The 21556-nt window shown below is 43.0% G+C and overlaps 1 protein-coding gene across 1 annotated transcript in view; it reads right to left on the bottom strand.

The window, feature by feature from the left end:
- met (MET proto-oncogene, receptor tyrosine kinase) overlaps positions 1-21556 on the bottom strand; it is a gene marked incomplete at both ends in the record, with an annotated part of 100805 nt that overhangs the window by 9345 nt on the left and 69904 nt on the right. Inside the window, 9 exons of the mRNA XM_080505522.1 lie at positions 7882-8169; positions 11110-11246; positions 12424-12589; positions 12716-12825; positions 12911-13092; positions 14574-14654; positions 16624-16881; positions 18685-18819; positions 20539-20692. Coding sequence (XP_080361648.1) covers positions 7882-8169; positions 11110-11246; positions 12424-12589; positions 12716-12825; positions 12911-13092; positions 14574-14654; positions 16624-16881; positions 18685-18819; positions 20539-20692 — 1511 coding nt within the window. The remainder of the gene's footprint in view (positions 1-7881; positions 8170-11109; positions 11247-12423; positions 12590-12715; positions 12826-12910; positions 13093-14573; positions 14655-16623; positions 16882-18684; positions 18820-20538; positions 20693-21556) is intronic.

The raw sequence follows: 21556 nt of genomic DNA, 5'->3' as shown, positions 1-21556 counted from the left end.
ACTTACTATGGGAGGCCTTTGCTGAGACAGAAAATATGCCTTTAAAGCTGGAAACATCTGTATCATCCTCTCAGTGCCTGGGAACGATGGCAGCCACCTTGTCTTGCTGTGAGAGAGCATCCTTCTGTAATCAATCTCAACAAAATCACAGTAGTCCTTCAGGCTCTCAGTGCGTACAGTGTAAATGTGAAAGCACTGGTAGATTCAACAGAGTGGGGCGCTGTAACCCCATTGACAATGGCTTCAGTCTTAGTGCGAGCACTACTAAATCTTTTAGCGATGTCAGAGTCTGGAAATGCCTTTTTTTGCAAGGTACTGGTGCAGTCCATGGACCTGTAGCTGTTGTGGTGTTTTACAGTATGAAATGTCATTGCACCTTCTGCTGCATTTACAGCATCCTCTGTTTTCTCGGGTCTGACAAAGAACTCAGTCAACTTTGCAGAAGAACTCCCACCTCGCACAGCTTTTTTATGTTTTTCAGTATCCATGTGAGATTTGAGATCTCCAGCACCTTTATTAGACACTGAAACATACGTGTCAGCTTTGCACACAGTGCACTCCGCCTCCCACTGGTCTCGACCGGGACGGTATGTGGGAACATTTTTTTGCAGTTCATCTGTGAAGCTGCACTTACGCTTCGGCATTTTGTGTGCACTGCTGCTCCGCCGTCTCCTCTGCTGCCGTTGTCTGCCCTGTTTCGGACAGGACATAAAAAGTGGACATGTCCGGGCAAAAGAGGACGTTTGGTCCCCCGACCTTAACTCATCATATTGCAGGAGCTGAACTCGAGAATTCCACGGTTAACACCAAATGGTGGTTTACTGGGTCAATGACAGTTTTGTGTGGCTTAACCCTCTGGGGCCTATGGACTCACCGGTGCGTCCTCGTCACATGACCGTTTGAAAAGGCAGTAGCGTCACAGCACAGCGTCGTCTGGTCCAGTGTTTCAATCCGTGTCGAAAGTGCAGATATAAAACTACAAGCTCGTTTTTAAATGATGTTGATCGCCCAAATAAAAGCGGAGATATGAGGAAAAATATGTGTGACCTTTTATAAATAGTTTTACAAAAACGCCTGTGGCAGTGCTTCTGTTTCACTGTAAATATCTGCATATGACTGTTTTTTCAGTCCTGTTTTGATCAATTTTAGTTAATTGTAGTTTAGATTTACTTTACAAGTAAACAAAATGATTCGTTAACCATGTCTGTGACTTTTATAGTCAATAAATCTGTTTTTACCACCCAAATTTGTAATTTTATGGTGTTTTTAGATCCACTGTTTTAATACAGTATGCCAAAGTGATGAAAATACTTCAGATATGCATTTATGAGGTTGTCCTGAACAAAATGACACCAAAAAAGGCAAAGTTTAAGTATTTTATATCTGAGATATAAAGGAAAAATCAATTGTAGTGAAAAACGGCACAAAATGCTTCAGGCCCCAGAGGGTTAACGTGCTGAATGTCCCTGCTGCATTTCTTGGACGTAGGTGAAACCTGTTAAGCGTGTTGTCCACGTTAGATGTTGCAAATGGAAAAGAAAAAATGTAGGCATCGCTCTGGAGCCATTTTCCCAGACACAGTACAATGACTATAAAATTGAAAACGGTTCAACACTTTTGACTTGGGTGCAAATTTTCACAAAGGTTTGGAAAATTTAAGCCACTAAAAATGCAACAGTTTGCGCAGTAGAAGGGAGCAAATGTTTGACATGTCTTCTTATCAAGGCTAATAAAAACAATACCAAGGAAGATCAGAAGAGTTCAATCTTTTCAAGACGATTTATAATATTGTCTTCTTCTACACAGTGAGGCCTTTTATGGTGTAAAAGCCATGATGATGGATCAGCGAGACAGATGGAGGGGGGCATGAGGTCCAGACGATGATACAGAGGAGAGGGGAGCTGGAGGTGAAAGGTCAGAGGTCACATGTGAACAGAGCCTGTGAATCCCCTCCCCCTTTACCATTGTTTGATCATCAATCTTTGTCCAACTACAGGAGGAATAATGCCTCAACTTTCCAGAACCAGAGGAATCACATCCATTTACAACTGTAGTGTTCTTGTCAGTCCAAGAACTAAAACTAACCAGAAATACCTGAACCTCATGTATTTCAACTGGAAAACACAGAAGCTGTTGTAGCGTATCGTCCCCCAGGTCCATACTGACATTTTTATCTGAATTCTCAGACTTTTACTCCAGTTTAATACTGAGCTCAGACAGATTCATTATAGCGGATGACATTCATGTAGATGTTGAAAATTATATCTTCAACTTTGTACTTATGCGTTCATTACTTGACATAACTGTCACATCACTTCTTCTCACATTACACTGACATTGACAGTTTTTCCCCACAACCCTCTGTTGTGAGATCGCTTCCTGATATCATTTGAATCTTCATTGACTGGCTTTACGGCACCTGTTAAAAAAATAAGTCCAGATAGATAGATAGATAGATACCTAATAATAACACAGTTTAAAAAATTACATTTGCTAGACAATGCTGTGACCAAATTCAAGGACATCATCCCATCAATATTTACTTCCGTTCCATCTGAGGATCCGGTGGAAAACAGTTCTCATAGCATTAGCATTAGCATTATCCACACAGGTTGATTTTGTTGTGGATGGAGCAGCAGCAGCAGGAAGGTCCCCAAGCTCAATTAGGAGTATACTGAACAGTTTGGGCAGACAGTTTGTTAATCTATTAAAAAAATGGCACTCTACAAAACTCAAATCGCCTGCTATTCTGACAAAAAACAGCAGGCGAGATCACATCACTCCCATATGAGCTTCTCTTCATTGGCTTCCTGTTCAACCTACAATCAAATGTAAAATCCTTGTTAAAATGTATAAAGCTCTTAACAACCAGGTTCCATTGTATCTTAAAGAAGTATGAGTATTACTATTAGTATTATAATTAGTATTAGTATTAGTAGAAGTATTTTTCTTATGTTACCCAGAAGACCACTTGGTTCTCAGAGTGCTGCTTACTGGAGGTTCCGAGGTTCTAAAAGGAGAATGGAAGCAGAGCTTTCAGCTCTCAGGCTCCTCTCATGTGGAAAAGCTCACAGTTTCAGTTAAAGAGCCTGACAAAGTCTCTACTTTTAAGGTTAGGATTAAAATGTTTCTATTTAAGAAGGTTTACCATGAGAGCTGGTTCAGGCTGCTCTACAACCAGTTTTACGCTGCTATAGGTTCAGACTGCTGGAGGACCTGCGCTTCCTTCTTTCTCAGTCACGGTGTGTCACGATTATATGTCACAAACATCTCTCGCTCTCTCTCTCTATCCCTCCCTCTCTCTCTCCCTGCAGGATCTCTGAAGGTGAAACTGGAAGTTGGCGGTTTGATCCGTCTGCCTGCAGCGAGTGGGTCTCTGAGCGCTGGACTGAATGGAGAATCCTTTCACTCAACCAGGGCGTCCCTACAATCTGTCTGTCCTAGTTCTTTCTCTCCTTTGATTCCCGAACACCAGCTGGAACAGCAGAAAGTTTCCACTCCTGAGTCTGATTGTACAGGTTTGTTCCTGTTCACAGGGAGTTTTTTTCTTTCCACTCCTCCACTACTTGCTCATGTGTATTGGGGATGGGATACATGGGAACTCTTGTTTTTTCCTCTGTAAAAGGTACCATGGCGCTATACAAACATTACATACATATTCACACTGTATCTGTGCACTGACAATATCATATTGTCCATTGTAAAACTGAAGCATGTTTTCTTCATACAGCTGCATGTCAACTGTACAGCTCCCAGCATGTGAACCGCAGCAAGCAGCTTAATCACCCTTGTCTACAGTCGTGCTGTACGCTTGTCTCCAGGGAGGGTTTGTTCAGTCTAAATACCACACAGCTGCTTCTACGGTACAGAGGCCGTGAAGACTGAGGTAACTCTGATAGTGTAGCTTTATTACACTGACAAAACTCATTTGACATTACATAGGAACATGTACCTTCAGGATATTTGTACAGACAACATTCTCATTACACAGACACAAGAGAGCTGACAGTGTTTAGCACAACAAGTCAGGCGGTTAAAGTAACAGCAGACTTTGAGTGTGGAGCGGCGGTTGATTTAGCCTCGCTTATACAACAATCTAATAAAGATTTGAAGCTGAATGACTTTGGAGTTCATTTCTCTGTATGAAAAAAATGGCAGTGGGTCGTCTGAAACAAAAACTAAAGCAAAAAAAAAAAAAGTTGATTGTGTGACTTTTTTCTCCAATTCTGGTGTAACCTGTATTCCCAACTGGACTGTATCTTAAAAAAAAAACAAGGCTCATCATCAATACAAAAATATAGTACAGTAAATTTCTCGTCATAGCAAACATTCATACCTGTCCAACAATGGCCCCAGCACATCAGCAGTCATTCACATCAGAAACAATAAGCCACATGCTACACAAAGCACAGAGAAAAGGGCAACAGACCATCAGTGAGTCCACATTTTAGTCTCTTTAAAAAAAAACCAAACACTCAAACTATGACAGAATGTGAAGAAATACGTGCTTCTGCAGTGATTTAAGGAACAGGCTCACTGTCTTGTACTACCAACCAGCTCAGACCACAAGGTAGGGTCGTGAGTCTCACTGTTTCCTGTAAGAAAAACAAGACTTAGAGACAATCATCTGTTGATAGTGGAGGAGATTCTTTTCATAAAACTGGTAAATGAGATTTTTGATCTGTTTTTTTTTTTTTTCTATCATTATAATTGGAAAACAAACTAAAACAATCTATGTGACAGACTAACGACAGACTGTTGAGAGAGCAGGACAAATGCACCGCAGTTACAGTTACTAACAGTTACAGGAGGACAACTCACTCTTACATGTAGTACATTTGAGTCACAGCTAATCACTTTGAAAGGACAAGGCTTTGCTGGTTGATCTTCATACTAAGTTGGGCTCATCACCAGCCTCCGTCCTGGTTGGTACAGCTTGTGAATCACAGCCGACAGAACACAGACTGATGAGTGAACATTTCACTACACTAAAAGATTGTTGGCTTTTTTTTTTTTTTTTTTAATATAATTGTACTGAATTAATGGGAGATAATGGTGGCCTGCAAAGCCAAGAAAGCAGTAAAGCGTGTTTGAGAGTGAATTCTAGAAATAAACCAGCAGCCTGTGGGGAGATGATTGAATTCTCAGACGGAGACAAATGATCCTGTTCAGTTTGAGATGAACAGTGTTAGACAGCAATTCTTGTTGACTTTTGCTGTTTTGTATTATAGTTCTTAACATCCATAATTTTTTGTTTTTGTAATGGAAGGAAAGATTTACAGGAAATAAGAGAAGAACAATGGCAGTGCTAATTATTTGTAGTTTTTTGTGAGGACCTCCCAGGAGAACTGGACTCACAGTGTTCTTCATCTACGTTCAGGTTCTGGTTGGACCACACACTCCTGCAGAGCTCATCATTGCAGGAGCCCTGGAGGGTGTTTTGGTGACCACCATGTCATTAACACCTTTATTTAATTCAAATTGTTCTTGATGAACAGAGACCAGTATAATCAGAACAGAAAAGCATCCTAGATCTTAATCTGGGAATGTCTTAATTTGAACTCCACTTTTAAAAGAAATTATATCATTTTACTTGAAGATTTCCTTTCTGATTGGGTGATTAGTAGTTACAAAAAACGTGCAAATACAGAGACTTCAAACATTCAATTATATCTTCATCAGGACGTCTCCGAGGTCAAACAGGTGCAGTAAATAGAACTATCACAAGTTACATAATATCAGAGCTGCACTGAATACAGACACACATCATCGTATATGTTTGAGACATCAGATGAAATATGTGCCACAATATGTGGTGCTGAACATTTTTTAATGAAGGAATCATTGAATGTCAGGTGTTATACCTCCTGCCAATACCTCAGTGTGTATTTTTGAATCACAACTTCTTCTAAAAGCTGATCAGGGCGGAGGAAATGTTCGATGTGTTCATGCAGCTGCCCCACCAAACAACGTGTTTCCCACAAACTGAATGTACTATGGGGCAGAGGGCCGGCAAACAAACACCACAAGATTAGAAGATTATGGACTAATTAGGATGGTCTGAAAGATTCCTTCACCTTGACCATTAAAAACCGGGTTCAATGATGTATTGTAATGCCTTCACTTTGTATTATAAAGGAGATGCAGCATGAGGGAGACAGCCATGTTTTGATTCTGAATATTTTAAACTTTAGACATCAAATTGAACCAAGTTGACTAGTTGACCTAGTGACTAGTCAAAGAGCAGAGTGATGAAAGTATTGTGTTAGCACACAAATTAAATGTAGTTTTAGACTCCAGCTCATTTGGATTTCTTAAAAAAGGGTGGCATGGCTCGAGTGGTAGAACACTCGTCTCTCAATCGTAAGGTTGCAGGTTTGATTTCCATGTCCACATGCCGAAGTGTCCTTGAGCAAGACACCGAACCCCAAACTGCTCCTATTAGTGTAACAGGGCCTTGCATGGCTGCAGCCTTTGTTGGCGTGTGAATGTGATTAATGATATAAAGCGCTTTTGCTGCTTGCGCAGTTGATGAAGGTTACATGAGTGAAGTCAGTTTAACGTTCAAAAGCTCAACACTTTCCACATTATTTCTACATAATTCTGTAAAGACTGCGGTGCTAGAAAACCCCTGATCAGTGTGTGATGGTTCATTATCATTATAATCCCCCAAAACACATGTGACAGGTTGAAAAGCGAGACAGGCCCTGGTGAGGTCCAGGCAACGCAGCGCTGGCGTTGACCTGCTCTGAGTTTGTCTTCCTTGGATTTGCACATATGAAGAAAGCAGAATGAGAATGTGACTGGAGTCTGGAGCAGGCCCGGGGAAATGAAGTCTTCTGTGTTGGTATAGTTGTGGCACTGGTTCTTTTCACTGTCATGTTTTGGCTCATCAGACATTGGGGAGGGGGGGTCTGTCGTCTTTCTCACAGGTAAAACAAAAGGAACCAAGAAACTATACAACATATGAACAAACAGTAGAAGTCCATCACACATAATGTCCCTCATGTTCAGCACCAGCACTGTGAAAATGTATCAAGATTCATTGTTTTTAAAGAAGAGTGTTTCTCCATGTATCACGTCGTATATCACATGGACTGAAACACTGCGAGAGGTTCTTCAATAAAACTACTGCTTTGGTTCAACAAACCAAATGTGACGAAGGCTTCTATCCATTTTCATCAGGTGCAGCTGTCAGTAAAACCTAAATTACATAGAACAGATGCAGATCTGACAAACATTAAGCAACTTGGACCGCTCATTGACTAGACGGAGGGAAATCTCAGGGCAAAGTGGTCAACTGCTCCAAAAACACAAACATCAAAGCTGTTCAGTGGCAGACTTGTAGTGTGTTTGACAGGATGGAGACTTTCAACTCAGAAAAAAGAAGAACGAGCTGGGAAACATCTGTGGATTAAAGGCAGGTGACTCACGTTAGTCCTCAGCGGACATCAAAAGCCAATCGTCCAAAACGACTCATACAAACATTATCCAGTGGTCTGCACACGGGGGCAGCAGGTTTTCTTCCATCATACCGTCCCGGCAAGTTACTGATTTCTGCCACCAGACACTTCTGGCCTCAGTTTGCCCCCCCGAGGCTCTGAGACCATCAGTGAGGCTGCTCTGTCTCAGAGGGACATGAAGATGTGTGTGGAGGTGTGAGAGTTTTATATTAAGGTTCACATTACAGCCAGGTCTGATGCCTGTCCTCTCGCTCCTCTGTGGGCACAGACGCAGGACATCTGACCCCAAGTTCAGAGGTCAGAGGTTAGTGGAGAAAGTGGACCTGCAGCTCCTGGAGCCTCTCTGCCATTGGGTGATGCTTGAGAAGGTGGAGGCTCCTCAGTCTATATACAGTGAGTGAAAGGTTGGAGCTCGCACTCTTTCTCAGCAGGCAGTGTCCAGTGTCCTATCAGGTAGCGGCTCGGCCGAGACGTGGAGGTGGAGGGGTGGGAGGGGGAGGGCGGGGCAGGGGGGGACGGGGAGGCCGTGGAGGCCAGCATGGAGGGGTAGGGACTCATCTTGTCGATGTTGACATAGGTGGTGTTGAGCAGGACGTAGTGCTCGCCGCTGAAGCTGGAGAAGATGGCCGAGATCCGCGACACCAGCTCGGAGAAGGAAGGCCTCCGCTCTGGCTTCGGGTGCCAGCACTCGACCATCACCGTGTACCTGGAGGGAAAAGGGGGGGCGGGTGTCAAATGAAACGGTGGTCATTTCCTTGCTGAAGGTAAACAACACATTCAAGCAGCCCCACTTTTAAGTTTGTATCACTTTTGTTTCTTTTGAATCATTTTTTCTGAGTTGTTTGAGGTTATTTTTTTTTAAATATTGTTTTATTGCTTTGCGATTTTGTTGTAATTGCTTTGCAGTAGTTTTTTGTCTGTAATTCCTTGACATCTCTTTGGAGCTGCTTTTGTAGTTTGGTATCTCTGGAGTTGTAATATGTCTCTTTTTTTTGTCTGTTGTTGGTGGGGTCTTTTCAGTAGTTTGCAGTCTTTGTCTTTTTGTAGCCTCTTTGTGTCCATCGATATCTCCACACTATACAAAAACTTTGAATATAAAACTTTTAACTGTAATCATGAAGATTGCTGAGTTTGCAATGTTTATTTTTTGTGTGTTTCTATGTAGCTATAGCCTATATAAGCCTGCACATATAATTCAGTGATTACAAAATCTGCTTGACGTTATTCATTTGAAGATCTGACAAGAGTTTTTATATGATTGATTTTCAAAACATAACCAATCAACACAACCATCTCACCATTCAAACCCAAGAGCGATGGATCCATTACAGTGTCTGCTGTGGCCTGGAGCACCCTGCCAACGCTCAGCGCTGAAGAATTACGGGAATGTTTGTGGACGTGCATCCCTCCTGACTTCTCTGTTTAATTTATAGCTGGGGAATTCAGTGCCTAGGCCTCCCTCTCGCCTGAACCCTCCCACTGCACAGCACTCTGCACACAGCAGCTCAGCCTCTTATCTGCAGGCTGTGAGGTCACTGCTGGCATCGCTCGCACCTCCACTGTCAGAGGTCGACCAGGAGGGACCACTGTGAAGTGAGCTCACATGTAAAACTCACACCCCGGGTCTTCATTTCAAGTCTCCTTCAGTCACTCACTGCCAGAATCAAAGGGAATAAAGCTTCAAACTGTGTGAAATATTGCGACTCCCCTGCTTTCAGAAAGTAACACAGATTAGTTTTAGACTGAAGATGCAGCTTCTCTCTGCATTACCATTAGCTGCTGTTAATGTTTTGACAAGCTTTGCTATGACAGTTTCTATTTCACTCAGCTCCTGTTGACATGAGGAGGACCCAGCTCAGTCTTGAACCCAGCATGAATGATTCCCTCTGTCAATAACACGAGTTTGTACTGAGATTACCTCTGATAAAGGAGCAATAATGTCAACTTGCCTTGATAAACACTGCCAACACATAAAATAGTTTATATCAGGTGCTTCATTCCTGTTTCTTCCTGATGGTATTAAGTAATGTGTATGTTTCAGTAAAGAACAGCTAATACCCAAATCATAGAGCATCATCCTTCTGGCGTCCAGATTATAGAGCACCTTCCTCCTCTAACACACAGATTATAGAGCACCTTCCACCTCTAACACACAGATTATAGAGCACCTTCCACCTCTAACACACAGATTATAGAGCACCTTCCTCCTCTAACACACAGATTATAGAGCACCTTCCTCCTCTAACACACAGATTATAGAGCACCTTCCTCCTCTAACACACAGATTATAGAGCATCTTCCTCCTCTAACACACAGATTATAGAGCACATTCCTCCTCTAACACACAGATTATAGAGCACCTTCCTCCTTAAACACACAGATTATAGACCATCTTCTTCCTCTAACTCACAGATTATAGAGTATCTTCCTCTTCTAAAACAGATGATAGAGCATCTTCCTCTTTTAACACAGATTATAGAGCACCCTCCTCCTTTAACACACAGATTATAGAGCACCTTTCTCCTCTAACACACAGATTATAGACCATCTTCTTCCTCTAACTCACAGATTATAGAGTATCTTCCTCTTCTAAAACAGATGATAGAGCATCTTCCTCTTTTAACACAGATTATAGAGCACCTTCCTCCTCTAACACACAGGTTATAGAGCACCTTTCTCCTCTAACACACAGATTATAGACCATCTTCTTCCTCTAACTCACAGATTATAGAGTATCTTCCTCTTCTAAAACAGATGATAGAGCATCTTCCTCTTTTAACACAGATTATAGAGCACCCTCCTCCTTTAACACACAGATTATAGAGCACCTTCCTCTTTAAACACAGGTTATAGAGCACCTTTCTCCTCTAACACACAGATTATAGAGCATCTTCCTTCCACTGACTGATGTGACTTTAGTGGCTATTAACGAATGAATCAGTCATTAATCTGTCCTGCACAGTGTTGACACCTCAGCTAATGCTAATGCTACAATAAAATAGCTAGATGCATGTCATTATTGTATTTTAATTTATTTGAAAATAAGGTACTGACATCTGTGACTAATATTCAGAAGCTTGCGCCACATCGTCTATTGCTATGAACAGACATGCTTTGGTTTTATTGACTTTGTCAGGGACTCAAAGTATTCAATCAGGGAGAAAGCGATGTGATGTTTTTAGAGGTCAGACTCGTCGACCTGAAGCAATGTGCTCAGAATGTAGGCAGGTTTCACCTGGCAATCTCCGGTACGAACAGATCTAAAGAAAACTCAGCTCTGTTGACAAGAAACTCACAAAGAAATGTGAGCACTTCCAGCTGTCACAGAAACAAGCGCTTAGCAACAACAGAGACAAACAGAGCCCCAGCTCTGTCCCAGTTAAACACTGTGTTTCTGTTGTGAAGTGAGAAAAGTGACTTTCATTTGATCCACAGCTGTGGTGAGATATGATGAGACGTCTGGATCCATCTGAGGTGACGGATGGCTTGGACTTGCAGGTTGAATGTATGACTTCCTGTGCATCTACGCTTTTCTCTTTTCCCCTGACCTGCAGGTCTGGAGTGGATCCCGAGCTGAGCCGTGTTGTTCTGCTGGCTGCGGGGAACGGCAGGTGAAAGGTGTGCAGTGTTTGAGTGTGACACTCACAGGGCGTCGGGGCAGAACTCGGGCTGCAGCAGCCTCCTGCCCTGCAGCAGGAACACTGTGATGTCGAAGGAGTTCACATCTGAATATGGCGGAGCTCCACGGGTCATCAGCTCCCACAGCAGCACACCGAACGACCACTGCATGAAGGAAACACGACAGTAACTCTTCACCTGAAAGGTTTCGTCCACGTTGCCTGGTGTGAGGCAGAGTCCACATGTCAGACGATGAACTCAGACATGCAGAGATCGTGAACGTTCATCCCTGCATCAGAGTGAGGGTCGGTCTCCGAAGGAAGTGTAAACAGACACTTTGCTGCTATAATGCTATCTTGAGATTGGTCAAAAACATGTTCCCATACAATTTTTGTCTTTTTCCCTTATTTTCACTGCTGTGGTACACAAAATCGTTTTAGATTCACGTTGGCCACAAGCAGAGGAGACCATGACTTTTCCACCAAAACTTGGCAATCAAGTCATGACAGCATACATGCAGGTATACGTGGCTTTTAAAGGGGAAGTAATGGCAGTGAAAAATACAAGAAAAGAAAAACTACGCTCTTGAACCCCCGCTTCAGGTTTTTTGCTCAGACTGTGGATATTGGGATTTCCTAAAATCCTGCAGCATTGGACAAATCTGCCATTGAAAAACATTTCCAAACATGTTTTTGTTCATCCCTTTCACACTTTGGTTCCAGTTACATAAAAAACAACTTTGTAGCATTTTGAACCTCAGTTTATATGTAAGCAACTTTTAGAAAACACTCTGATTCCTCCTCGGTGCAAACCAGAGAAACCATGACTTTTTAAAAATGCTGCTACTGGGAATGTGCACCATGGCCGTAGTAAATAGCTGTTCTGCACATGCTCAGTAGATGGACAATAAAAACAACGTTTCCTCCTCAGTGCCATGACTCCCACTTCATACTGTCCTGGGACTTGGTAGTTTTATAGTTGAGAGTCACCGTGATAACAATCCAACTTCCTCATCTGTCCATATGACAACCGCACCAACTTGTGGTCCGACAGAAAAACAACATCATTTTCAGGACTTCTGCCATTTCAGTGTAAATGGAAATCGTTTTCAAAATATTTTCCTAAATGAGAATGCAAAAATGATGCATTTTCACTTGAAATGTCAAGTAAATGGGGCCTTAATGCTAAAATCTTTAGCGGATCAGACCTTATCGGTTCTAGCACAAAAGAAAAAAAGCCCTAAACACTGCACATGTGAAGGAGGAGCTTAAGAGTGGACAGAAGTGGTCCCATATCCCAGTGTTTGATGACTAGTGGACTGATAATGAGACTAAGCCCTCACCACGTCTGATTTGGTGGTGAACTTGTGTGTCTGGAGACTCTCCAGGGCCATCCACTTGACGGGAAGCTTGACACCGCTCTTGTTGTGGACACTGTAATATTCTTTGTCGTAAACGTCCCGAGCGAGGCCAAAGTCTGCCACCTTCACCGTGTAGCTCTCATCCAGCCTGGGAAGGTAAACAGCAAACACTTGTTCAGTCTCTCGTGTTGGTTCATGTTTGATTCTGTGACCTGCCATGTTGTCCCTCAACGCCCTCCAGTCTTTACTGTAGTGTAAGTTATTGTCAGCTCACATGCAGTTCCTGGCAGCCAGGTCTCTGTGAACGAACTTCTTGCTGGCCAGGTACTCCATCCCTCTGGCCACCTGCAGCCCGAAGCCCATCAGGTCCTTCACTGTTGGGTTCTGAAACAAACATGTCCTGTCACTCCGGTGCACATCAGTCTGAAGTAAAGGATGACGACCATGCTACACTGGTGTCTGCCCTCACATGTCCCTCGTCCCGGATGAAGTTGCGCAGGTCGCCGTGCTTCATGTAGGGAAGGACCACCAGCGGGGAACCCTCTGGTGGGAGGCAGATACCCAGAAGAGACAGGACGTTGGGATGGCTGAAGTCCTTCATGATGATCCCTTCCTTCAGGAACTGAGACACCTCTTCCAAATCTGTGATGCCTGCAAAGAGTTTAAAACACAGGTTCAAGCAGATATCACTTCAATCAAAGCAGGTCATGAATTTCCCAGGACGGAGCCTTTGTCGGGTGGAGAAGGAAACTATGCTGCACTAAAATAACGGCGAAGGTCCTGACTCTGATACCGCTGGGAAATATCAATGATGACAGTGGAAAATATCTCCCAGACGAACCAAACTCGCATTTACCAATTACCTCCACTCCGCAGTAAGCTGGTTAGAGAGCGGAGTTGTGCCGCAGGACGTCTGAATTCAGAGCCTACATTTGAAGGTTAAGGAACTAAACGCCTGGTTGTTGTCGACAAAGGTTCCATGCACTCCACACTAATTATTCCTGACATGAGAAACGTGTCCGTAGTAATTTCAGCTGTTCATCACAGTAGCAGCTGAATTAAGATAAAAGCAGTGACTCTTTGTCTCCAATGCAACCAAAGTATAAAATGATTAGCCCGTGCCCTGCCTGTGCACTCAAAGGAATAAGAATTGGTGTGAATCCCTGTGGACGAGACCCCGTGGGCTCAGCTCTTCCATGAATCCCCAAAATCATCCGCACATCAATCTCAATCTCAAACCGGCAACTTACACAATTAAACCAGACGCCCATTCATCTCCATCATGAGACACTGAGCAGCACTCAGATCTAATGAGGAGATGCAGAATAAACTTTATGCAATAAAACATGTTGATAAGTCTGCACAAGAACAGTAAAATATATGTTTCCTCTCATCAAAGCTTTCATCCATTGATTAATTCCAGGAACTATACATAGTTATATTAGTTTTTAGTTCTAAAAAAAATAGGCCCGGCCTCCAGATATTTGAATAATAAAGGAAATGTATCCAAGAAAGCTTCTGATTTGAATATATACACACTCTGCCTCTTCTGCACTGGGTTCTTCCTGGTGTTGATGGTGAATATAAAGAGGTTTGTATTGGTGTTGATGGTGAATATAAAGAGGTTTGTATTGGTGTTGATGGTGAATATAAAGATGTTTGTATTGGTGTTGATGGTGAATATAAAGAGGTTTGTATTGTTGTTGATGGTGAATATAAAGATGTTTGTATTGGTGTTGATGGTGAATATAAAGAGGTTTGTATTGGTGTTGATGGTGAATATAAAGATGTTTGTATTGGTGTTGATGGTGAATATAAAGAGGTTTGTATTGGTGTTGATGGTGAATATAAAGATGTTTGTATTGGTGTTGATGGTGAATATAAAGAGGTTTGTATTGGTGTTGATGGTGAATATAAAGAGGTTTGTATTGGTGTTGATGGTGAATATAAAGATGTTTGGAATTGTGTTTTATGGTGAATATAAAGAGGTTTGTATTGGTGTTGATGGTGAATATAAAGAGGTTTGTATTGTTGTTGATGGTGAATATAAAGATGTTTGTATTGGTGTTGATGGTGAATATAAAGAGGTTTGTATTGGTGTTGATGGTGAATATAAAGAGGTTCCTACTCACGGTTTAGAGACTTGACGGCACAGTGTTGATTCTGCCCATCAGCTTCCAGGAGGGTTCCATGGAAAACGCAGCCGAAGTGTCCTGAAGGTAACAACACAACAAAGGTTTTTCACAGAGCGACATTTGCATCAGGAAGTTCAAAACCTTCAGTTCCAGTTTAGGACAAGATTTGATTTTTAAGCTTCTGTAAAACATGTTTTAATCATGGTCCAATGATTAATTTACACAGTGAACAGAGAAAAGCTTCATCATGTACTGGATTATAAGTGGGGAAGCTTTATGGCTCACTACAACTTAAAACATGTGACTCTCAGTCTGATTGACATGCCAAAAGCATGAACATGTTTTTGGCTCGACAGTCAAGTGCTTGTTCTTGTCCAATGAACCTGAAGGTGATTCTCATGGTTTGTGTTCGTAGATCCAGTAAGTGAAGCACAGTTTTCAGTCTTTACCCGTAAATGGACACAACCTCCTAAATTACACCCTGAGCCTGCACGGAGACACTGCAAGCCATTTTTAGATTTCATGTAATCGCCCTCATGTGCTTATTGAAGACTTCTTCTCTCGCGAGCAGCTGAGAGATCACAGCACGTCAGCAAGTCAGGAAAGACATTGTTTCTACTATAAAGACTTAAAGAATAAAGTAGTATGCAGTCATGATATATTTGTGTTGGTGTAGAAAGTGGATTTATAGAATAGTTTCTCCTCGTTCTGACAAAAAACTTTCTGAAATGCTGGTACTTTGCACGCGTGCAACGGCTGTAGAGTGACTCGTTCTTCTGCACATGCTCAGTCGATGGACAATAAGGTTTCCTCCAGGGCATCATGACTCCCAGTCCATATTCTCCTGGGTTTTATAGCTGCCAGTCACCATAATAACAATCCAACTTTGTCATCTGTTCATTCACATGTCCGTGTTCTCCTATTGTCAATGTTTAGAGCTGATTTTTCTCTGCTGTATATGTGTGGAGCTTTATTACAAATACAAACAATAGCAGCCACCAGTGGTCCTACATAATAATTACATGGTTTTCAGTTCTTCTGCTGTTTCCATGTAAATGGACATCAATTTCAATTACTGTGCACAGGTAAAACTTTACTGAAACGAAAACACAAAAATGATGAGTTTTCACTTGAAATGGGTAAAAGGGGTTTCAGAGAAGTCTGGGTCCTGCAGTCAGAATAAAGTGTAGAAGTGGAAGCTGGACTGAGGGCAGCCTGGATCTTACATTGGCTGACTGCAGCTCACTCGTTCATTTATGTAATTTCACAGCTTCAACGAACTCTCCAGAGTCTATCTGCCCTCCAAGTAACCCAGTACAGAGCTTTACTCATTAATGACCCGTCCAAAGGTCCCCCCAGTGCACAGCCCCCCTGAGTTATTGTGCTTTTTATTGAATTATATGTCCTATTTAAGTTGGGGGGGGGGCTGGGCCGAGACTGGACAAAATAAGCGCGGCGCTCTGCCGTCACGTCCCTCAGATGTGTGAGGGTTTTAGATTACGGCTCTACAAGGACCCTGAGAAGAAACCACCGGGCCCGACCAGGGGGCTTAGGGGCTTTTCAGGGGCGCACGGGTTTCTCTCGTCCCGATATTAAACACGATCTGTGGGCTGGAGTCACAAAAGGAGGTGATTCAGTTTCTGGGGTTTGATAAATGTGGACTTCAGAACTTGTACGAGTCACACAAACACTGAAATGAGCACGAGGGAAGACCAGTTCACTTTTTGAAGTTATAAAACACAAAAAAAATCCTTGGTCTCTTTCAATCTATGTGTGAACACAAATGAATATACAGCAAAAATATTGATAAAGCTCCTAAACACTTTATCATGAGACAGAAACTACTGTGAATAACTTTAATGTACTCCTCTGAGGATGAAAATCACTCCGAAAATACACGATTTTCAGACAAGATTATTTCGGAGTCTGACAGTTTCCCTCCAGATTACAAGATATTTTACAGTGCAGACCATCGTTCTAGATGTAAGAGGTGAGTGAGTGTGTGTGTGTGTGTGTGTGTGTGTGTGTGTGTGTGTGTGTGTCTGACCTCTGCCGATGACCTGGTTGAGGTGCAGCAGCAGCTGTTCCCTGGCGATCACCACGTGTTGGACCTCAGTCAGCAGGTCCGGGTGCAGGCAGGCCGGGTCGATGTGGACCGGAGCCATGAGCAGCGGGGACACCAGATCGCCCTCCAGCCCCAGCCCTACGCCCGCTAGTGCCCCCAGCCGTGGGGACAGCAGCTCGCCGTTTCCCCCGTAGACGGGGGGAGCGGCCCGGCACGTCTCGGGCCTGTCAGTGCCCTGATCTGGAGGAAGGAGAGGGGTCAGAGGTCAGAGGTCAGAGAGGGGGAAGCCACCAAGAAAGCTTTGCACTTCAATGAGAACGAAGCGGGGACACATGATCATCCAGATCCACTGCACAGGACTCAGCCCCCCCTCCCACAGAAAAAAACCCCCAAAATTGGATTAACAAAACAACTAGTGCAAAGTGAAATATGAAAACAACGACAGAGTGACGTAATCACTGAACAGGCAGCTGCATTTTGCTCCTTATTGAACCAGTTCTGGAGTGCTGGGGACTCCAACACAAGGGTAACAAAAAAATCGTGACTCTGGTACGGTTCTTTCGGTACCATCTACAAGTACTGCAGTTGGTACGCATGAAAACCCGAACCGTGCCGTACCGTATCGTACTGTACCGTACCGTATCGTACTGTACCGTACCGCATCGTACTGTACCGTACCGTATCGTACTGTACCGTACCGTACTGTACCGTACCGCATCGTACTGTACCGTACCGCACTGGCACATTCGGTGCAGTGGAAACGAGGCTTTAGTGAAATCCATTGACCATGTCCGCTGCCCTCTGGGAGCCAGAGAGTACAATAGAAATATAGATTGGTGCATTGAAGTTTTGTGATACATTATTGGGCTCTCAATAAGTGGTATGTAATATCACATAATATAGTTTTAAACTCCTAAACTAAAGTCAACTAAATTTGTTTATTTGTATTTTTTTTATCATTTTCAAGACGAAAAGATCTATGTTAGTATTGAACCAATTACCAAATGCAAAAACAAAACAGTAAAATGTCCAAAAACGAAGTAGTCCAACTTCAGCTTTCATGGATTAAAATGTATTAAAAAAAATTCACCTTTAAAATGTGGCTCGGATCTTCCATCAATGGGGTTTGGATAAGTGTCAAATAGGCTATGTTCATTTCATTTTTCATTTTGAACATGTCAAAATCAAATAAACAGTTCACACTGATCAACCTTAAGATATCTCACCACACAAACACCAGATAAGTAAAAGCAGGACAATAAAATCTGGTTGCATGTCCAAACGAGACTGGGAAGAAGCATAACTTAACAAATCCCTCCACTTCTCCAAAAATAAGATTTAAATTTTTTTTTTTAGCATCCACTGATTTATTAATCAATTATTTTAAACGTGTTCAAACTATTATATTGAAACTAATTATTTATTGAAAACATACAACTAAATTATATCATTAATATTTAATGACATATAACATAGAATACAATTTAATTATGATTATGGAAAGATATTAATTTGAAATATGACAAAATACCTACATTTATTCTCTCTCTCTGTACTTTTGTATTTTACTTTGGTTTTTTTTTTCAAGTTTCCTTTGGCCCAGATTGAAGCTTTTGCACTTCAATCCAGGAAATGTATGTTTGAAACTTGCAACATGAACATAGACGGAGGGAGAAACACAAAACGGCTACAAACAAAAACAAAGACACAAATTAAATAATAATCAAATGTTTTGTTTGAAGCGGAGGGTTGGGGAATGGGGGGTGGGGGGGGCGTCTTTGTTTTTGTGCCTGGGGTCCTGCTCTCTGATGAGTGTGGGTGTGTGTGCGTGTGCGTGTGCGTGTGCGTGTGTGTATGTGTGTGTGTGTGTGTGTGTGTGTGTGAAGAGGGTTAGTTCACAGCATGCACTGCTCGCGTAGCGCTCAGCCCCAAAGGAAGCGGGAGGGAGGGGGAAGGGGGGGCTGACAGGTGAGGCCGGTGGGGTTCTGGGTTCTGGGTTCTGGGTTCTAGGTTCTGGGTTCTGGGTTCTTGTGGTTGACGTACCCTCCAGCAGGGTGGATCTATAGTCGACTGACTCGTGGGAGACCATTTCATTAGTGGGGCTGACGCTCCTCGCGTTAGCCAGCCTGTCCAGATGCTGGATGTGCCCTCGGCCATCATACCACACCTCAGACAGATCTGGAGAAAGAAGGGGGGAGGAGGAGCAGAAGGGGGAGGAGGAGGAGCAGAGGAAGGAGGAAGAGGGACGGAGTGAGAGGAAGGAGAGAGAGAGAGAGAGAGAGAGAGCGAGAGAGAGAGAGAGAGACCAGTTACTGAGAGCAAAGCGTCTCCACCAGTGCACCAACATGTGAAACCACCAGGCAAAAACACAACCCAGCGCACGCACATGCACACAAGTCCGAGACGCGTCCTCCTCTGGGACTCATGGCGCATTCAGACACAAAACCAGCTTTAAATATTCTCAGGATTTCATGATGTGTCAGACTAATGACTCTCCTCTATTGTCAGGTGGCTCTTTAAACAATGCAAAGTTTTAAAAAAGCATGAAAATATTGAATTCTTCACACCAGTTTCTGTAAGTGGTTTCTCATACATAAATACTTTGGCCCTGTCGACACGAAAAACACTGATTTATGGAACCACATTGTTTTTGTTCATCATCACTGTTGCCACAGTTACCTTGAAAAAAATAATCTGATTACAGATTACGCCTTTAAAAAGTAATTTAGCTACTTTACTGATTACCTGTTTTTAAAAGTAGCATCTGTGTTTATACATATTTAACCTTTGACCATTCTTTGTTGTATTTGTCTCTGACTCGTGATTTTACTATTTGATTGTTTTACTATGACTGATGTTTATTTACCTAGAGATGTAATTTTAGTCTGTTGTTGAACAATTTATTTATTTACCTGCTCTATGCGACCTTTTAATTCCCCCGCTCAGGGACAAATGAAGTCTCTCAATAATTGATTGATTGATTGAAAAAAAACCCCAACATAAATAGTGTCACATCTCTGCAGTTGTGTTATTGTTGCAATGATATTGTTTGGTGTTGACATTTGTTTGTTCCAATTCTTTTGTGTTACCTGAATGCACCGTTAGAGCGGGTTAGCCTGTGAGTGGCTCAGAGTGGAGAAGAGGGCGGGGGTCAAGTGAGCCTCATGTTTGTCTCAGTTGGGAGGAGAACGGAGGAGCGTCTGGTTCTGTTTAATAATAAAGTGGCTTCGCAGACAAGAAACTCGTCTTGCTGGACGCTACAATAGTAACGCGCAGTGACTTGGAGAAGTAACTTCAATCTGATTACTCGTTTGGAAAGAGTAACTCATTAGATTCCTGGTTACTGAAAAAAAGTGATCACATGAGAGTAACGTGTTACTAATTAACGTGTTACCGGCATCACTGTTCACCATCCACATGTTTTAGGAGCCTGAAAACAGGTTCCAGACTAGAGAAATGTGAAAATGGTGCCTCGGCTTTGAGGTGTGGCCGAGCATCAGGTGAAAACGGAGATGTCATGGCCCCGCCTCTCAACCACATAACCTCTCCGCGACGTCACTTAACAATAACAATGGTGGACTACATGGAGCTTCAGAAGCTATTCAGATGTCAGATTTGTTGATTTCTCAGTTTTTGCATGCTACGTCTTCTTCTACATAATTAGTGCATTTCAGAGTTACACCACCCTCTATGGGCCAGGTATTTGGACTACATCACCCGGAGTAGTCTTCATGGTGTGGCTTACTCGCGGATGTTTCCTTCAACGATGCCGTGTCCAGGGGGACGTTTTTAAGCGGGACGGGGTGAATAAAGGTGGTTTTTTGCTGGATGTGGACGGCGCCTGGAAAGCAGCTGACACTCAGGACGTCTGACCCCGTGACCTCTGACCGCTCTCACCATCGATGTGTTTGTTCCTCCTCCACATGAGCAGCGTTCCCAGCAGCAGCAGCAGCAGGCTGACGCACACACAGCCCACGATCAGGCCCGTGAAGTCCTGCTCCTGGGCCAGCGTCACCTTTCCCAGGTGCCTGATGGAGTCGGCCTGGCGCCACTGGAAGGAAGACGAAGGAGTCAGAGTTGAAGGCACCGAATGAGCTCGGTGTGATGAGACGGGTGGAGCTGCTCGGACGGGAATCGAGTACATGACAGGACAATGTGGAGAGACATGTGAATATAGACGGATCCACATAAATAAATATGATTTGATGAGTGAGTAGAGAAGTTTGCAGCCTCATCAAAGTCACTGTGTTTCTACACTCCTTCATTGTGAGCCTGGAAGGCAGAGCTTGAAGCTCCCCGGCTCTTCTCATGTGGAACCAGCTCCGTGTGTCAGTTAGGATGGCTGACACACTCTACTTAGGTTCGGCTATAGAATTTTAGATTTAATAAAGCACCTGCTTCAGCACCCTGGACCATTTCTAGTGAAGCTGCTAAAGATTAAGACTGCTGGAGGATTGACAATGAGTGTCTTTCCTTTCCCATCCTCCTTGTTTCACTATGTCAATGTCATGTCTCTCTCGCTCTTTCTCTCTCTCTCCCTGCCAGAGTTCTGACAGTGGGACTGGAAGTTTGTGGTCTGAAGCCTCCTGCCTTGAATCTTCTGCAGTGACTGAATCTCTGTCTTGTCTGTCCTCTCTGATTCTCTCCATCTTCTCACCTCAACCAGATTAGCAGAAAGCCTGGAAAGAAAGCAGAAAGTTTTTCCTTTCCACAGTCGCTCATGTTGAATTGTTGGTTTTCCTCTGTAAAAGTACATTGAAATGACTGTGTTGTATTTTGCGGTACATAAATAAAATTTAAATAAATTGAATGGTAAACACAACAGTGAGCTTTAAGCTAACTTTTACCACTCTGTCGTTTGTTTGTAAAATTGTGCAACTTGTCCTTAAATAGTCCTGAAATCCAGACGCAGGAC

The sequence above is a fragment of the Blennius ocellaris genome (assembly GCF_963422515.1).
Source record: "Blennius ocellaris genome assembly, chromosome: 11".
Lineage (NCBI taxonomy): Eukaryota > Metazoa > Chordata > Actinopteri > Blenniiformes > Blenniidae > Blennius > Blennius ocellaris.
This window is presented reverse-complemented; position numbering and strand designations above follow the sequence as displayed.